Source organism: Bombus pyrosoma, linkage group LG2 (assembly GCF_014825855.1).
Source record: "Bombus pyrosoma isolate SC7728 linkage group LG2, ASM1482585v1, whole genome shotgun sequence".
In the NCBI taxonomy this organism is placed as follows: domain Eukaryota; kingdom Metazoa; phylum Arthropoda; class Insecta; order Hymenoptera; family Apidae; genus Bombus; species Bombus pyrosoma.
This window is the reverse complement of record NC_057771.1, coordinates 7,369,346-7,389,756: the sequence shown is the minus strand read 5'-3', so window position 1 is coordinate 7,389,756 and position 20,411 is coordinate 7,369,346. Positions and strand designations below refer to the sequence as shown.

The 20,411-nt window shown below is 39.7% G+C and overlaps 1 protein-coding gene and 2 long non-coding RNA genes across 4 annotated transcripts in view; 2 read left to right on the top strand and 1 right to left on the bottom strand.

Annotated features, from left to right (window-relative positions):
* The window catches only part of LOC122573295 (titin-like), a 37,662-nt gene extending 28,440 nt beyond the window's left edge, over positions 1-9,222 (bottom strand). The window contains exon 1 of the mRNA XM_043739428.1: positions 4,661-9,222. Coding sequence (XP_043595363.1) covers positions 4,661-8,365 — 3,705 coding nt within the window. The 5' untranslated portion in view covers positions 8,366-9,222. The remainder of the gene's footprint in view (positions 1-4,660) is intronic.
* Positions 2,524-4,071, top strand: LOC122573396. Its single transcript, XR_006318734.1, has 3 exons — positions 2,524-2,919; positions 3,473-3,696; positions 3,768-4,071. It is a non-coding gene; the product is annotated as an uncharacterized LOC122573396 (long non-coding RNA).
* Positions 9,223-15,997: 6,775 nt separating the features above from the next.
* On the top strand, positions 15,998-20,285 carry LOC122573400. 2 transcript variants are annotated; one of them, XR_006318736.1, is made up of 5 exons: positions 15,998-16,804; positions 16,888-17,891; positions 17,996-18,161; positions 18,429-18,830; positions 19,503-20,285. It is a non-coding gene; the product is annotated as an uncharacterized LOC122573400 (long non-coding RNA). The 2 variants fall into 2 exon arrangements; XR_006318735.1 differs by having other exon boundaries at positions 16,004-17,891.
* Positions 20,286-20,411: the final 126 nt, after the last annotated feature.

The window sequence follows — 20,411 nt, the reverse complement described above, 5'->3', positions numbered from 1 at the left end:
GGCAAATGTGTTTTGATATCCAACTTTATCAGTATAATCATAATAATCGTATGTCATTATCTGCTAATGAAGTTACAAGAAGTTTTATACTACACGCATAATATATCCATAAAAGTTTTCTATAGTAGGACGTTCAACTGCTTTCGTGGATCGTTATATTTCGTTTAATCTGAAAATCATTCTAAGCGTTCTTTCGCACGGCGCATGAAAAATTTCATCGAAAAATACGATGTTTTACGAAAAATCAGGTCGATAAGACGGTCCAAAATAAGATTCTCTTTATCGTGAAGACTGCAGATTGCGCTTTCACAAAGTTTCAATCCACTTTGTCGAGATCAGTTTCGTCAGTTTTTTCTCTCGTAGCGAGAATTTCTCGCATCGCATGCAAATTTCAAGCCGTTTTATAATTTTCGATACTTTCTAACCTTTTTGTTCCTCTTCTTCTTTTAACGCGTGTTTCTAATCGATGAGCAACCATTATATTTTTCGAATACTCATACACCGTGAGCTTAAGTTGAGCGGTATGGTATAAGTGAAATCAGAGAAATTCTATGGCTCAAAATAAGACGAAAATCAGGAATAACGAAATTACATGTACATATCGCGCGTATTATATAAAATATTTTGAAATTTCATTAATACTGTAGCGAAACACGACTGTCACGATCATATGGACCAAATTCGAAATTAATCTGAAAATAAATGCAGCAGGTACAAGTTACAAGACTGAAAGCAAAAAATTAGTGTACGGCTACTTTAAACGTAACAATAAGTATTAAAAATGGCCCCACTGAATATCAAAACACGTACCAAATATGATGTAGTTTCTATTTATATTTTCAAACTTCTTTCAAGCTTCATCGTATTCGTGATAATTATCGAGTTTCATTAGAGTGCGAATGGAATTTCAAAATGTTTCTTATAACGCACGTTATTATACAATTATAATATATATATATAATATAATCATAGTTCGTAATATTATATTATTACTCTCATCATCATAGTTGAAATCTGTCTCGAAATAATTAAATATAATTAATACTATAAGTAGTCTCATTAAATACAACGACGTTAATTAATGTAACTGTTAATTTACTTAAGTATGTATGTAAATTTTACGGACTCTGTGTTATAGTAAGGAATATCTAATCTTGTAACTCTCATTTCCCTTATCTCAACATTTATTTTACGTTTTCAGGTACTGAACTATTCGATTTATCTTAAACTTTGTTAATATAATTATGGCACTTGGATCTCAGTACTAATGAAATTAAAAATTATTTTACGTAACATACGTAACATATTGATAAAATAGTTTCGTCAGTCTCTGTACATCACGAAGCAAATTAGATCTAGGCTTTTTCAACAAAAATCATTACGTGAAATAAATGAAAAATATAAAAATAATCGAAGAGTACAACATGATTTTAGTTGATGCCTGAAAGGATATCTTTATATGCTGTTACACGATGCAAATGGACGTTGGCAAATCTAACGATCTGTGCACGATGTTTACATTTAGTGGCGCGAATGCTCATAAATTTTACAGCTAGATTCTCGTTTGATAATGTGTTACTGAAAAACTGGCATTATCAACCTAAGCAAGGTTACACGAGCAGGTACGGTATATGTTCTTAGAATTCCATTCGTTATACGCAGGCTGGAGCTCGTAAACGATGACATCATTCACGTTTGGGCATTGATAATTCAACGCAATCGGAATGTTCTGCTTCGATTATACAGGAACGTTGTTAAGCATTGGTGAATACGTTACTTATCTGTCTATATGTAAAATGTTGAATCATGTGACAGACGATCATGACTATTCAATATAGAAGCAAGTAAGAAGAACCGAGATGATTGTGGCATGAAATACAATTGGTTCTGCGTTTAACGGCCGATGACATCACTTCCAAACTTGGTTACTGTGTTTCACGGTGATTGTTTGTTACGTATCGCGTGTGTTCGTCAAAGGCTATCGCAGGTGATTAAGATACACGCGATCACAATGTATAATGTACATTAACGTTCAAAAGTATTCGGATTCCTCGATCATTACGAAGAAAGTGAAAAAACACGCGTTCAGTTTCAACATCAAATAATTCAGAAACACGATCCATTGACAATATATCGAATGTTAAAACTGTTCCCCTATAAAAGACAAACAAAATAGAAAAATGTTATCCCTGCGAAGACCATCATCTTCGTATTGAACTTGGTACCATTATTAATCGCAATCGTTTTCATAACATGTAACAACTGTCTTGTTCTTTGGAGGCGCTCGAGGAAAGGAACGCAACGCGAGACGAAGGAACCGGGTCAAAGGTTGGCAAACCAGTTAAACGAGGAGCGTGACGAATTGACGGACAGATCGAGGTTCGCAAACGTGGAACTCGGTCGGTCGATCAGAGTTTAAAACGAAGCGAAAATCAAGATGAGATCACTTCCAAACTTGGCCACGCTCGATGCCAATTATTATCGTTTTACATATGCTCGATTGAAGTCGATAGCAGGTGATTGCAATTGCGTGCACGCGGCATACGTCACTTGGTATTCCGTTGCCTCTTATTAGCCAAATGCACGAACAGATATATTCGTACTCGTTTCATCGCGGTATTACTCGATTGAGTTAATAACTGTTTACTGCCGTGGAGTTTGAAATTGTCGTGCTGTGAACGTAACTTGCCTCGGGGATTGCGGCGCTCGAAAGTGCTCCGAGCAAGAAAATCATTATGCGGCTGGTTCCTGCATCAGGCTAAACGTTCACCAGCCCGCGAACGGAAATATTTACGGTGTGTCGCGAATGTCGCAATGAAAACGAAATCACGCTGTTTCGATTAAGTGCTGTCGGTGGAAGAAGTGAGGCTGTAAAATTGATTGAGCGTTCAAATTTACGTCACTTAAGACAGACAGAAGGTATTCTAACATTTATAGAAACCTCTCATGATATTATTAGACTGGTTTCACATTTGACCGATATCATCACGATGGTCATACGTCATTACGACTTTAATGAAATTTCAGAAAGTTTCGTATAACGCATATAACATATTCGTCAAAATTTTACATGGTATATCATGTATATAGTAAAATGTATTATTGCCATGATTTTTAATAAATAATTTAAATTTATAATTTAGTAACGTTGTTTCTAGCTACTAATTGATCATTAGTTTAGACACTTCGGTCCAATTCACGTACTATAAATTCACCCAAGTGTTCGAATATGTTCAAGTACATACTACATTAACCAGATGACGAAATAAACGATTAGTCGAAACGTCCAAACAGTTGTTCATTTTCATTAGGAAATGTTATTTAGCAAAGAGTTGGACTACGTGTCGTGAGATAAAGTAAATCGTGCATCGCGTCGTGCAAGCCGTTCGACGTTGTTATTGGTGTTAATTGAAACGCAAGCAAGATTTATCGGCAAAGACGTAAATGTTTTTGACGCGTTCTGTGATTGCAGAGGACGCTGTATAACGTGGTACTATAATTAGTCATGAGGAGAGACACTGCGTGAAACACAGATACAATTCTTTTTTCCATATTTTTTAACACTGCAACTGTCCTTCAAGACAGAACAGCCTTTTGCATGTACGTCGAAGAATATCGATAACATAAAATGGAACAAGCACGTTACTGTAAACCAGCGCATATCGTCTTACGAAAGAAGGATCGTTATGAAATATCGTGAGTACGAAGCATCGCGATATTTTGGCAATTGGAATTGTAAAAAGAGTTTCAACTTTTTCGCATTGCAGATTGACCCTGTATCAAGAATTCTCCTCGCTCTCCATGTTTCTCTCGGTGGTTTTGCTGGATCGCTGGATTACGTCAACTTTATTTTTAACCGAATAACGCGCGAGAACCTACGACCTTCGCCTGGTTTGGAAGTGAAAGTACTCGACGAACTTCTTCCGCCACTGTCTTTGTATTTATTTTATTTCCCTTGAAACATCGGTAACTCGATTATATCATTCGCTACACTATGCTGAACTCACGTATTCTACCGATATTTATTTACAGAGAAAACTCAGCCAATAAAATTCTTTTCCTATTCGTGAACTTAAGTACTTGAAAGAACTTGAAAGATCCTCCTTCTTACCGTTATCCTTCCTTATTTGATTCTCTGATTTACTCATACCTTGCTACCACAGTGGAATCTTAATTATCCAAACTGTGTAATCACGACACACGCGCGGACCTGATAATTCATTTTTGTCGAATACAGCGCCATGAAGGGGGAATATCTAAAGATTTGTTTCTATCTAACGCTATCTGTAACTATGGAAATACTTGCTAAAAGTATGGTAAATTTCCATTATGAAATCATAATTGTTAATGACCGAAAACATTTACATAGTATCGCGCATATATAGATGCTCTGGTAATCAATCATTCGTTCATTCATCAATCAACGTCCTAATAATCAAAGTTCTACTATACGACGATTTATCGTACTCTTATATGACTATTATTTCATCTTTACGTACTATGATTAAACCAAGTTTTACGCAAGATCTTGATTTCATAAAAGTACAAGGAAGCATCGTTTAAACGAAACGCGATTATCTTTCGAAGAACAACTTCTGCCATTCTATTTCCTTCCTTAACAAACCAAAGGATTGACCAATAGTTACACGTCGTTACTCACCACATCTTTACGCGTGTCCGTTGTAAACTCGCTGATGACACGTTCCTCTAACACGTTGCGAACGTCCTGCACCGAGGTGAACGACGACTGATCGATTACGTAAGAAGATTTCTGAACTATATCAATATCCATGACATCCTTCCTGGTGTCCGTCACATCATGTTTCACGACTGAAATTTTCGTGGTATCATCTTTCGGCACGACAGAACTTGGTCTGTCTTTAGGTTCATCTCTTGTGGGAGACTCTCTTGGTCTCTTTTTTTCGTCTACTGGTTCCTTCTGTTGGTCGGTCGGTTTCTTCTTCTGATCTTGTGGTTTCTCATACACGAACGAACCATCCCAAGTTGACGCGCCCGGTTTAGTCGGTCTCATAGATCTATCCACCGGACTTTTCTCAGGACTCTTAGGACGTCTTTCAGGAGACTTTCTCCCGTCTTCAGGTTGTTTTTCAGATGGTGATCGAGGAACCTCTCTTCGAAGTTCTCTTTCGGTATCTGCGGTGCGTTTTTTATCGTCGATTTCATGAAATATCGTTGTAGAGACCTTGGACGAATCAAGAACTTCGGAATCTGAAGCCAAAGTTCGTTCAAGCGTCGTCGACGTGACAAATTCAGAAGTCTCCATTGTAGTGTCCGATAAAGTGATAGATTTTTCGGTGAGATAAGTCGGTTTCTTATCTTCTGGCAATTTTCCATTATCTACTGGCGACGTTCGAATGGGAGCTCGTTCATCGGTAGGACGACGTGAAACATCTGTCGATGGTTTCTTATCGGTAGGCTTCTTTGCGGGTTTTTCGTAAATAAACGAACCATCCCATGTTGAAGCACCTGGTTTGGACGGTCTAAAAGAGCTGTCAGTCTTACTGGGGCTCTTGGGACGTTTGTCAGGCGACTTGGAGTCTTCTGGTTGCAACACTTTATGTTCCAACGCTTTCTTCTCGGGACTCTTAGATCTATCTTCGATCGTCACAGACTTCTGTATCGTCGTTGGAACGCCATTACGAACAATTACTGTCTCTACGGAACTCGTGGAGTAATCCACGTTCGACGAATCGGTATAACTCTCGTGTGTGGTAGACTGTTCCAATACAATGGAATTGCTATAAACTTCTGAACTAGTAGATACTTGCTGAGAAGTATCACGAATATCCAAAGTGGTATCACTGATGTGCTTTCTCGATTTCGGTATTGGACTTTCTCTTGGTTCAGGTCGAATTTTATCTGCCGGTCTATCAACGGATTCTCTGCTAGAAGGTCTTTTCGTTTCTGGCGATTTCTCCATGACGAAAGTTCCATCCCAGGTCGATGAACCAGGCTTGGTAAGCCTGGTATCCCTTCCTTTAGGTGTTTTGTCGGGAGTTTCTGGTCTACTCGATGTTCTGCTCGATGGACGATCTTGGCGAGCAGGTTGCACGTCGTAAACAATCGTCTCGTGTACGGAAGATAAACTAGAATCTTTGACATCGGTGAAACTCTGTTGACTCGATGAATGTTCGACTACGTAAGCCGTTGATGAAATTTCCGCCTCGTTTATCGAATTGTCCTCTGTAACGTCGCGAATGATGATGGAATCGGTCGGCCTTCGGCTATCCGTCTTTCGACGTTCATGAACTTGCGGCTTTTCGTAAACGAAACTGCCATCCCAAGTGGATTGGCCAGGTTTGTAACATCGCGAAGTAGTGTCACGGGTAACTGATTTTTCCGGAGTTGATCGTCGAGGAGAACCCCCATCTCCGGAATCTTCTTCTATAATTATTTCAGAAACAGAGGTCACCTTTTCGCTAGTTTTTTTCTTCTCGTCGGTGGATGTAGCGTATTCCACGACGTACGAAGACGAAACAGACTCTGACATACTGGAGATATTCTGCTCCTCCGTGACGTCTTGGACATCCACGGAATCGTGTCTCTTCGCGCTCGTTCTGACCACAGTTTTGTCACTAGATAATTTCTTACCGCCATCCTGTGGCTTTTCGTATACGAATTGTCCGTTCCACGTTGAATCACCGGGTCTCGTAATTTTTCCTCCTCTAGTAGACGACGATCTGTCTCTTAAAAGCTCCGTTTTACTAACAGGTTTTCCATCGATGTAAATTTCCTCTGTGACATCTTTGCGTTCTTCCGAAATGAACCTCGAAGAGTCTGTGCCGCCTTGTACCACGTGGACAACGTTCGAAGATTTCTTTTCGTAAGATCCGTCAGAACTTTTCTCCTTGAAATCCGTTCGCTGTGTTGATTCTATAACATTGTCTCCACCAGGATGATGAAAGACAGAAGCATCTGACACGTTTCTTTTTCTCGGTTCTAGTGTTTTTTCCACCATAAAAGTACCGTCCCACGTAGACTCTCCAGGTTTCGTGTATCGAGTCGATCCTTTTGAATGTACTTCCGTCGTAACTTGCCTCTGTCCTCCGGCAAAATCGATCGTGTCCTTAGAAACCTGTTCGTGAATGTCGCGACCGATCGAGTTAACGTTTCGATCAAAACTTTCGATGTTAGTCGAGCTAGAACGACCCTCGTCGATGATAATTTTCGAGTCCTGTATTACCGTCGACGATGAACGCTGATCGATAAACGAACTCTCAGAGATTTCAATGCTCGACATGCTCTCTTGTACATTATCGGTGTTAACTTTGGACATCAAGCGATCTACTTTTGCCTTGTCGAGACTGTCCCGCTCTGTTCGAGACGTATCGACGTTTCTCGGGACGTCCTTGTCTTTAGCCGGACTTTCGCTAATAAACGTGCCATCCCACGTAGACTGGCCGGGTTTGTTGCACCGCGTGACAACGTCGCTAATTTTGTCCGCTTTTGTGCTGCTCCTCGCGGTGCTTTCGCTAACAGTGGCGTTGGAGGAAGAATCGAGGATGACCTTGTTACTGGCAATTCTGACATCATCCGTATGTTTAACTCGACCTACGTCCGAGGGTACGACCGTGGTCTCCTTGTCAATGATGCGACTCTGAGTGGCTGTTACTCTACCGTTGTCATCGAGTTTTTCACCTGATTCGTGGATTCTCGAGATATTCGCGAACGTTTTTCCATCCTTGGTTGTCTCTTCGTACGTTTCTTTACTGGCTTGTTTGCTTTCGTACGATTTTGATGACGTATGTATTCTGGGAACGTGATCACCGTTCACGATACCGTTGGATGTCGACGTCTTTGATAGCTGATCGTAATAATCTCCCATCGAAGACGATGTTTCCACGACCATCGAAGAGGATATAGATTTCTGAATAGTTTCTGCTCGAGACTCGCTGCGACTCTCGGACGATCTACTAACTTGTTCCAACGTTTCTCCTCGATGCCCATCCGAACGTACCTCGACGTCCTTAACATTTTGTGGACTGTCACGAACAGTTTTTCCCTGTTTAACAGACTGCATCTGTTCTTGCGCTATAAAGTCCTGAGAACTCTTACCCGTTCTATATGTAGACGTACTTTGACCAACAGTCTGAGGAGCAGACTCTATCACCTTAATTACGTTGCCCTTGGAATCCATGATAACCTCGCGACTCGCGCTGGTTACCTCGACGACGCTGCTCCTAGATTCGCTCTCCATAATCTGTGTCGCTTCCTCGACCACGCTCGTCGACGATACCATCTCGACCGTCTCAACGGTCGTCATATCCGAAGAACTGGAAGAAGTCGTGGCGACTTCCTTCGAGCTCCCCTTGCTCTTTCCACTCGTCTTCTTGTGTATAGTCATTTTAACTCACTTCTATTCACAGTCGTATACCGATCTTTCATGCGAGTGCAACAACACGAGGTAAAGATTCAAAGGGCAAACTCGCGTCGCGCACCGAAACCGTAGGAAAATAGACAAAAACCGAGAACTATCCGTATGTTTACTTTCTATCACGATAGGAAACACGCGACTCGGCGATCACTCGAGCCGGACTGAAGCTTCACTACGACCGGCCCCGTTTGCAAACTCGTTTCTCTTCGTCCCTCAAGGCTCGATCTATTATGCCGTGTATACCAACGATTATACACACTCTTCGCCTTTTCCACTGTGTCTCTTTCTTTCTTGTTCTCTGCGTGTCTCGGTATAACGTATACGTGTGTTAAATCTGCGTGCCTCGGTGCAGAGCGCGCCGTTAAAATGGTAAACGCGGGAGAAAAGATTCGTTTTGATGTTCACGGTCCGGTACCGCGAGTCGATGTGGCATCGACGATGGCTCGCTGGCCCTAGTGACCACACCATACACCGTTGCTCTCCGTCACTACCATTGCCACGACGTACGCGAACCACGACTCTTTTGCCTGGAGAACGCCGATCCGGCCTCCCTACTTTTCTCTCGTATGTCGCCCGGCGTGGGATGTTACCGCGTATTCGCTCGTGTCTCGCGTCCGTGTGCGTGCACACGATCCTTCTAGCCGATTCTTATTGTGCACCGTTCTCGAGTGAGTAGGCGAGATACAGCTCTTCCTCTCTTCTTCTTCTTCCCAAACCGGGTCTTGTCCTCGTTCTTCTTTGCCCGCTTCGCCTTTGCCCGATCCTCTTTAAGGATAATCCACCTCCAACCGCTCTCTCGCCGTCTTTTCCTCCGTTTTGCGTTTCGCTGCGCGAAAAATCGCACCTCGAATCGTTCATTCTGGCGAGGCATTTTTACCGAGAAGCAGAATGTTTCCCGTTTCTGTCAACGTCGCGAGACGACTAAAAACGACTTTGCTAATACACCACGCACATACACGTGCTTATGTGCATTCGTTAGAAGAGTACACATACTGTATCAACAATATTGTATAACCGCCTGCAGCGCGAGCGTGTCTATCTACGTTTCGTTACGCTCTACGGTTATTTGTCTGCTTCAAATTATGAGTCTGCTTTGACTGATCGTAAAATTCGTTCTAGCTCCTATCGACGTTAACGTAGGAACGTTGACTCGTAAAAGGATAGTTGTTGTTGAAGAACATTTTTTTTTTTTTATTAAAAGCACATAAGTTAATATTCTCGCATTCTTAATTTGTAAACCACGGAAGACGAGCTGACTCATCGCTCAGATTGCATATTTGTTAGATATGACGATGTTTTTATTTAGAAATCACCTGTCCTTTTTACATTTGAATTAAAATGAATCATATCATATTTACATTTACGAATTGCTAAAACCGACGTATCTAAGATTTTTTTTTTTATTATTATTATTACACTTCTAGATTCGTGAATCTAGAAAATTTCTAATTAAGGAACGATCCGATTAATACATTAAACGTCCACGTGACGCAATGTACGCCGAATCTTCGATAATCATCTATCAACCGTATCTCGCTGATTACCGATATTCTATCACAAAAGTTCTTGATCGTTACATAAACTCTCACACCGTTTCTCCCACGCTACTTCATTTACAATCCAATGCCGTAAAATTCGCATCCAGGTGCAAGAAGTTGTCCGTGTTCTCGTCATTCGATACGCATACTTATCTAGCGCCACAAATACGCGCATCGATGCATCGGTCGATTCGTTCATGCTACAAGTTCATCCTATTGTGTAACGACAGCTCTAGCTGGCCAAACCATTTCTGTGGATCTGTTTCATACAGAATGATAAATACGGAACGTCTTCGCGTTCCGATCGCGAAATTCCATAGTCTGTTCAGTCTGTACACGTACGTACGATATTTACCAACGTTGGACCGTCTTACAACAATTTTATGGAGGCCCGTCGACCGAAACGGCCGCTCTGTTTCGTTCGCGGCGAATAAAGCCCGTAAACGCACACCCTCTATTTTTACGCGTCGCGTTCGCTCGCTGTAAAAGCACGTACGGTTTTCTCTTTCATTCGGAGGCTGACGTGGCGCATTAGGCGAAACACGTACAGGAACAAAACTCTCTTTGGACGCGACTTTATTCACGTGTGTGGCCGCGCGTGTACGGCTTCAGCTTCTTTCACGGCGAAAGATATTGCAACCGAAGCGTAGTCGACATTTACTCTTTTCGCTTTCCATCGTAAGAGATTACGTCGACGGCGATACCACGTACGCGCGTCGCGTTACAGGTACAAATGCAATTTTCGCCCCCTCGCGTTGCCGACCGTGTTCGCTGGAACACGTTCGCCTCTTCCACTACGATTCGGTATACACGGCAATCTGTAGCTGTTCTTTCGAGCAACGTGTCACAGATAAGTAGAAGGAGACGACGATGTTCTTGTTTATAAGCATATAGCGATTACGACTTTGAATAGGCCCGTTGTTGAAGATAAAAATTTCTACTCGTATGAAGATTACACGAGCTATACGCTGTGGCTGTGGGTTCTTTATCCCTTGGACTACTTAGTTTCTAAGATACGGATCAGATAGGAAAAGACTATGATCGTTTGTTTAAGTATTGTAGTAATATTTAAAGAAACTCTATGATACCAATGGATACGGACTAATTGCATATCGAATTATACCGTACAGTTTGTCAGTGATTAAACAAATAATCAAAACCTATTATTTGTTGATTCTATTAAGGAGATCCGTATTACTTTTAGCTATTAGTTCGTCATTAATATAACGTTCGTGTACTGTTCCTACAAATTGTCCAAAGTGTCCAGGTGCTCATATGCGATAGCGTATATTAGGACTGAAGCTTGCATGAACGCGAGGTTCGTTCATTCATCCATAATACCTTATACTAATCATCGCGTTTCGTATGAAAGCAGCAGGTGTTCTAATTCTTACGAACTCTACGTAACTATCTAATTACATTTTCCAAAGCTCTCTAACCGCTTCAACGCATTCATGTCACGACGATAACGAACTTTCCCTCTAAGTGAAATTTAATTACACTTCCATAACCCATAATTAAGAAACGGACAAATATGTCGTCCACGTTTACATCTCCATTCGATCTGGACGGGCATGTTTCTCTCGATAAACCGCCTCTTCGACGAGCTTTGAACTTTCAGAACCCAGCAATGCAATTACGTACGATGATAGTGACGAAAGAGAAATTGCGTGCATTATCGTTCGCGATACGATATGTTCGTTTTCTGAAGAAATAAGATCGGCCGCGAATAAGCACGAATACGAAATGAACGTGTCTGGAGGAGAGGCAGAGCAGAAGGGGATAGCTCGGAGAAACCGGTCCTTCGTGATGTCTCGATGTAAACCAGGCGATGACGTAGGCCGTGGAGAGCCGTGATCGCGGCGTTCCCCTTGGAGGTGTCGGTCTGGCTCAGCAATGGCCATTATTTTCGCGTGCACTATCGCAGATATAGTGGCTGATTGCACCGCTGACGATGTCGTTAACGAGCTAGCAGAGTTGAAGGAATTATTGTTAGATTGCCCCGTGATACAAATGGAGGTGCGGTAACACTGAAATTTATCGCACGGAATTGGCCTGCCCTCGGAGACTTATCGCCAATGTCAATGCCGCGTTTCCGCCAGCCTCGAAATCTCCAAACTATCCTTTGAACGTCCCCAACTCGTTGACTCCCTGTAATTTATCATTTATTAACTAGCATAAACGTTTTAAGACGCTGTACTCTGCTGTCTGAAGAATTCTGTTTGGTTAGTTCAACTCATGAACATTCTGATCGTCACACGATAGAAATTTATATGTTTCGCCCATGGATCATAATATTTAAAGTTTAGAAAGTATCACGTTGTAATAGAAGTACGATAAAAGCGAGTCTTTCGTTTTTGTAATATTACTTACGCGTTATTCAACATTTTTTAGTCGATCTTATTTCATATCTTATTTTAATCCTTTCGAAATATTTAGAAACACTGGTTACCGGAATTTATTAGGTTGTCCGAAAAGTCTCTTTAATTTCATAAGGTGATAATAGAAGAGCAACAATTTCTGTTTTATATTATTTTATTGAATTAGGTATGATCCATTTCGTTCTAATTCTATCATTATGTTCGTGCATAATTCGATAAACTAATATAAAACAAGAAACATTGTGCGTCTATTATTTTCTTATAAAACGAAAGGAACAACCTAATATTTTTTATTTTGTCTTCCTATAACGATTTCAACTATGACCAACTTTAACTTCTTGTACGCTAAAGCCTTCTCATACTATCCGTTAATGGATAAATAACGCTGTTGCATAAAGACAATTTCCACGTATCTCAGAATGACGTTACATCGTCGATGAGCTTTCTTTAAACGCGACATCATTGCCTGATTTGTTATTAAGTATTACACAAACCGAGTAAGAATCTGTTTGTCCTTGGTTAAAATAAATAAACCTATGATGCAACAGGAAATGCGACGTTAAGCAGGAACGTCGAAAGGATAGATGTACGCGTAACTTTGATGTCGTATTGATCGCGATCCAACGACCTTCGAATCCGAGACACGCGATATTTTACTTCGATAGGATCACTAAATCGATGTTGAATCGTTACGCAGGTAGTATCGCATACGGTATAGAGGAAGTACGCTCTTTCTTTAGTCTGATGGCCTTTAACGCTTTTCCTTCGACTTTTCGCTCGGATGCATATTTAATATGCACCTGTACGCAACACGCCGAGGTACGTTTAGCGAAAACAGCAATTTTACATCGATCAAAGAATTAGAACTATTTTTACAAGTTGTTTAACCCATTAAACGCCAACGTTGCGCCAATGCCATATTCCCATCGTAATTGATTTCAATTCATTTAAACTATATAATACAATTTCGAAGCTTAACATTATGATCATACACGCTCCATGTACGTATTATTCATTCGTCAAATAACACTATAGTTTCATTATCGACAAGGGCGAAACATTTTTCAAGAGAAATTTCGTGAAATCATCATAAACAGCAAATATCTAATTCTTGTTAAAAATGTGTCTTAACTTTCGCTACGATTTTCCCAAACAACCTACTATTATTTTAACACGCTTTTTATCAGGATAAAACAATACGTTACTCTATTCGCCTTTTACAATATCATTTATACGTTCTCGCAACTTTCGCAAATTATTTCGTCGCATGATCCTTAACGGATCAAACAATGGGATGACACACGGCTGGTTCGGAGAAAAGTCGTAATGTCCCAATAAGGAAATATTTCGCGGTCGTCCCGCGAATCCATCATCGATCTCTGACCGGTATAGAGCTGCTGAAAAAAATCGAGGACGCAAAGTGCATACGATTGATCTCGATCTCGACGATCGATTTCGGTTATGGAGCGAAAGTACCACGCCCGTCCCGACGCGTTTCCCGTAAAAAGTGTCGTCAGGTCATGGCGTGGGTAGGAACCGTGCAAGCGCTGCTACGTGAAACCAACTTCGATGCTCCGTATTTGGTGAATGCGTTGAAATCCGTAGGCGAACCAGTAACCGGTCGACCGCGTCATCCGGAGACCGACAAGTATACTACATAGGAACTACCACGTTCGGAATAGAAACGCCATTGAACAAACGTTTACGTTTACGTATATGTTGTTTCAATACGTGCACTCTTCGTCTTCATCTTCGAAGTGGCAGACTAAACGAGAATTCCTGGAACTTCTATCGAACTATGAGTCATTTCTCTGAATCGTTGCTCATTTGCTATTCACGCATGATAGTTGTCGTTTCTTTCCATTTTAATATCGATGGAAATCGAGTGACCGTGATAATTAAGCTGTAAGCGTTTGGACACTTTGGTCGACCTGTCGTAATGGTGTGTGAATTTCGGTAGAACGTACAAATTAGTGACGAATTGGTAATTAGTAATTAGAAATAACACTTATACTATACCTTTAAAGAACCAGCAGGCTATAAATCTAAATTAGTTGTTAAAAAGCGTTAATAACGACGTATTTTACTAGCTATCACATATGCTGTTACAAATTATCGCTTGTACATAAAAGCATCCACGCGTTTATGAAACTCGCGTGTCCTAATTGTTAAAATCATTTGACAAATATGAAAGATCATCGTACGAGCATCCCTAGTTTAGCGTTGTCACTCTCTCGAAGGAGCAAGAATAAAAACTGAATAGGAAAAAAATTGGGTCGAAAGAGTCAAGAATGAGTATGCTTGATATGGTAGCGAGGTGAAACTTTGCAAAAAACGAAGGGGTCTATTTATTTGTAAATTCGCATCCACTCGCGATCCATTCGTATTTACTTAAGAAGAAGGACGCGATCGAATTCCAAGGCGCGGTTACGCCGCGACGCCTTGATCAGAAACGCTTTCCAGTTGCTAGTGTATCGCAATGTTACATGTAATGGATCGAGATCGATCGTTTCTCACGGACGTCCGTCGATCTTTATGGTTAACAGGGTTAAGTATATATGAAGAAAAAGTCAACCGCCTCGCGTAAATCAGGCTATCCTTTTCCACGTCCCTCTCGGGAGAATCGAAAGCTTGCCCAACTTGAAAGACGGCCCCGGCTGGCTCCTTTTATAATGGATAGCGCTATAATGAAGCACGGTACAGCGCGTTCTCTTATTAATTAACGTTAAAAGGGAAACTTTTGTAATTCCGCTTCTAAGACGAAGCGATGTACTCTACAACGACCCCTGCGCGCCATTCTATCGTCCTCAAGATCTCGACGTATCGGCCCTCTCTCGGAAAATAACGCATTCGTGGATAATTAAAATACCTCTTTCGAATTTTTCTCGAATAAAAAACTCGTTCCTGTCTGCTTTAAGAGATCATTCTAGTGTTCAAAAGCTCAGTACACTTGGAATTTATGAAGCATCGGTAGATGTTGCTGCATCGTTCGAATTAGGATCTTGCAAATATCCGCAAAATTCGGTTTTCACGGACAAGAAAACCGTGATCTTCTTTGCTAGTCCTTTTTATTTCTCGATATTTTTGTATTATTCTAGTTCAGATGATAGCCACGAGTCTATGGATTGAGAATGTATTGGCACGTTGAATTTTTAGATAACTACAGCGTCTAATATTAGTTTCTCGTGTGCTTTGTATGACATTACAGAAATAGCATTTCTATGTATGGTCCTAATTCAATGGACAATGGATATTTTCCAGAAAATAATGATGCTTTCTAATAACGTACCAATTCAAAAGTTCTTGGCCGGAACATTATTCTTATAACACACTTTGACCCTGTTGTTCTCATCAGTATCGCACAAAGCGAAACGAATGCAGGGTCACGCATGGTTACCGTTAAATACGTAAAATACGTCACACTCGTGAAGTCACCAAAGCTATTGCCGCATATTGTTGTATAAATTCTATGCCTACACAGTGTACGCGATACTTTCCCACATTTAATTATCAGTAAATTTCGTATTCTCGGTGAAATTATCGTCAATGTGGAATTTTAGTTAAGTTATGAAAAACATATTGCGCGATAGGCCCTTTGGAAGCTACAGAGCAGGTTATTCTGAAAGGATCAGTTTTATCAAAGTGACAATTACATGATAGCGAACAGTATTTCGATATAAATAATAAAGTGCAGCGTGAAGAACGTGTAATAATGCGATCAACGAAGCCAAAGGAAATTACATTAGACCGAATGAAAAGATCGTGAAGCGGTTTAACTAGCAGTTTCCGAGCGTATAATGAAAAATTTGATGGTAATTTCATCAGCGAACCAACCATAAAAATGAGTACGCTCGAACACACTGATCGCTTTAATCCCACGATAATGAATAAGGATGCACGAAACGAGGACACATCCATGTATCGCATTGATTTACGTTAAAGGAAGCTGATGGTCCCGCGGCATCGGAAGCATAACGAAAAAAAGGGGCGAGAAGAGGCGTCGTCTCTCGTTGCGTTCGCGGCAAACAGCCCATAAGCGGACATACCAATTTCACATCTCGTCTCGAATGAGATGGTAGGGGGATGATACGAATGCATATACAGAATGCATATGATGTCATGGACTGTTTCGTTCGGTTTACTCATGGCAAGGGTAAAGTCTCTTCGCGGACAATTCTTAATAGCGCGATAAATATTCGAGAGTGTTGGTAAGAACCACGGAGATACGAGTACGTAGCCAACCGTACGCGTACGTAAGTAGACGACAGATCGCGTTTCTTCGTATACGACCATGACACTAAATTACAGACTTATACAGTGGTTGTCAATCTGCATTTACAAGTAAGATCGTACCATATACGCGCGACGCGACGCAATTAATCATCTTTTTCGTGTACTTGAGAAACCAGACTGCCCAGACCCAATTCAAAGCGTCATTGTCATGCCGAGTGAAAAGGGAACCCAGAATTAGGACACTTGGTGCAAACACGGTGAGAAGCAAATAGTAAACACGGTACATAATTGATCGAAAAGTGTGCATGACGTTGATTAATCGTACACCTTTGTGCTGCAGAAATATGTATCAAGGCAGATTTCGTTGTCACAAAAGGTGACAGTCACCTGCGACGGTGTTGATATCAGTAGAAATGTAATTACGATCTTGATATTAATTTCGCGACGAATTGAATCATGGTCAGGGATGAATTGGTGCATGACAGCCGATACGATGTAATTTCGTTCGATGGTTCAGGCATAAGATGAGACCATATGATACGGAAAACTGTCGGGAGCTATCGATAACCGCGCGCGGAGCAGACCACAGGCGGCATTGGCACGCACGTAAGGGACCCCTTATCTCGGGAACAGAAACTACGGGGTCAATACGCCACCGCTTTGTAATCAGCCGCGTACCATGCACGCTTAAACGGATAATCATATTGACCGCTCGCTAATATTAACATTTTTCGGAAAGCTATTGCAAGGAATCGGCCTGCTAGCCTACATATTGCTCGAGTGCCCTCACACGCGAGCTCTATCTTCTTCGCATAGAGTTTTATCGAGATCAACGGAACAACGGGGATCGTGCTTATACAAGGACGCATCCACGCGGACGGATACACATATACTCGTATATCTCTCTAGCGTTGCAGATGCGGTTACCAGAGAGAGAGTATTGATGAAACAATAGAAAGTACATGAACGCGGTACTGAAAGAACAGACCATATCGCGATCCACATACGCTCGGAATGCGAATGGTAGAAGTAAATGCGATGAAAATCGATCACAATTGTCGCATGAATGCACCCTTATATTCGAGGCACGATGTAATAGAAGATATATGCATAAGCACGATAGATTACCGTTTAAATATGAATGACTCCGTTTCTATTTTCGCTTTTTTTTTTTTTTAAAGAATAATTAATTGCGTTAATTGATCGATACTTCCGTACACGTTAAGCTCTTCAAAGGAAATGCTACTCTTATATATGAGGAAATCGGATCATGTGTAGAGCCCCTGTAAAGCGGCAACCGTCATTACACCGCTGTCGGTTGTATGGTAGCATCATTAGCGTTGTGTAAGTCTTATAACCTCTCAGTGCAAAATTTAAATTTCAAATGTTAAATAGTAATTTTTCATTACGCTCGACCGAGTAATTATGTAAGTAAAGATATTTTCTAGTTCTGTACGAATCAAATTTCAAGAAACTAGAAGACTGTAGAAATTGCGCTTTCTGGAAGACAGATCAAAGACGACCCACGTCCGATTTCATGTACCATGCACAAAGGCATCTGTATTACATCGGATCAAAGGGAGAAAAGAATTTACTTTACGTTCTTCGCTTAACGTACGATCTTTCTTCTATTTTGCATACGAGTTAAGCAGTTGAAATGTTCTAAGATAAAAAGCTATCCACGAATCTAAAATATCGTGTATTCAAATGTAACCAATATAAACGATATAACTTTTCAAACGATACTTCATGATCTTTCGTCTTTTTTTCCACTTTCAAATGATTGCATAATTTTTATCAAAAATATTATAAGAATACTGATAAATATTGATAAGGAAATTTGAATAAGTTCGAAAAGTTGAATTACCACTCACCTTTCAGTTATATTTTCCTAGTAGCGTTTCTACACAACATATCGATCATCGTCTTGAGGGAAGATGACAGTGGTTCCTCGATCACTGTCCAATTGAGGTGTAGTGGCGCTAATCGTCTGGAGGTATGGAATGAGATAACGCATTGTTTTCCGACGAAACCGAACGAACGTTTGGCACACATTCGGTAACGGCGGGACGCCGTTGCACCGACGGCGGTTCGCACCTCACAGATACATCGCGACGTCTGACGTTCCCGCGCCCATTGCCGTCGAGACAACGTCGTCATGACGACCGCGCATAACAACCTTCGCCCATGCGCATATCGTTTCTATTACGTAGATTATAAACGCGGCAATATACGGACCAGGAATGATTTTTGATAAGATATAACCAATAAAAACGGAACATGGTAAGTGTGTCTTGATCATTTTTGCGGTTTAATAAATGAAAAAATTATCACATTCTTTAATTTTATATCCATTTCCGTACGTTCATATTAAAAATATATGTACTTAACCTGTGAAAAAAGTAAAATAGAGAATATGAACTTTTAAAATTTTGGGCCAATACTATTAAAAAATATGAAAATTGTTCTTTTTGTATTTTGTGCAATATGTCCGTTTTATCACAAGTAGAAATATGATAGTTTTCTTTTAATAGCAAGTAGACATAATTTGGAATGAATTTGACAGAATATTTATTTATTTATAATATAAAAAATGAAAGAAATAATTATAATAAAGTTGCTGATATTTACATATGTAAGTAGGTATTACTAATACAATTCCTGATTCCTTTATGGAACATAGTAATATTCCACATTTGATCTTGATCTGTAGAATCTCTATGACTTAAATTTACATATTGCATACACTGCATATATAAGTATTATAAATAGATAATCAGAAGGAATAAATTAACACTAGCATTTGATTCTTCCTTATGTAAATTTTCTACGTAACTTAGAATACTTACATCATCGATTTCACTATAAGTAAATTTATGTTAAACTAATATTTATATTTTTATTATATTCATCTAAGCTTTGTATATTGACTAACTTTTACACCACATTTTTCAGTTTCTATTCAACATGTTAATTGAGTTGACTTTGAGCTGATTCAAACTGAGTTTGAGCAATTTCATAAATGATTATGAATATTATACTTATAATATTAAGTACTTCATGTGTTATCATTTGTTCATATGTTCAGTTTGCAATATAATGCTATATCATAATATAGAATAAAAGATATAGTTTTGTAACGATGGGATATAATTGTTGCAACTCACAAAAGTCACTGTTCTTTTGTTCTGCTTGTAAAGACAAATCAATAAGATCACGGTATATTACATTATAATTATATTTGTTTTACTTCTCCCTTCTATATTTTATCATAACACATTCATGAACAAATCAACATACATATTTAACCTCCTGAAATTATAATGTTCTGAAAAAAATCTGTGTTCAAATACTATATGTCCTATATTTCTAAAGAATATTTCTCTACTCGAAGAATATGTATCCAAGCCAGAAATAAAAGATTCAGTGCATTTAGGATACATTCTAAAGATAATCATGGCATTTAATCATATTATTTTCATTTAATAAATTAGACTAATCTTTTCTAAATATTCAACAAACTGGACATATTGTAGGATTGGATAATACGTCCTTTTTAACTTGTCAAATTATTAAACACTAGAGAATATTTCTCTTCAAATATTTCCATTGACTAACATCTATATTAATAAGATTTGTTGTAACAATGTATTATACATAAAATATAATTCTGTTTTATAAATCAAAAATGACAAACTATGTTACAAAAGTATTAAGCGTTATATATCATTATTCTATGAAATGAAAGTCTTTATCATTATGATATGTATGATATTAGTTATCTGCAATTTATTTTGAAGTTAGTGTGACAATAAAAAATAAAGGAAATGGATAGGTTCGTTTTGATATGGATAAAGTATCAAA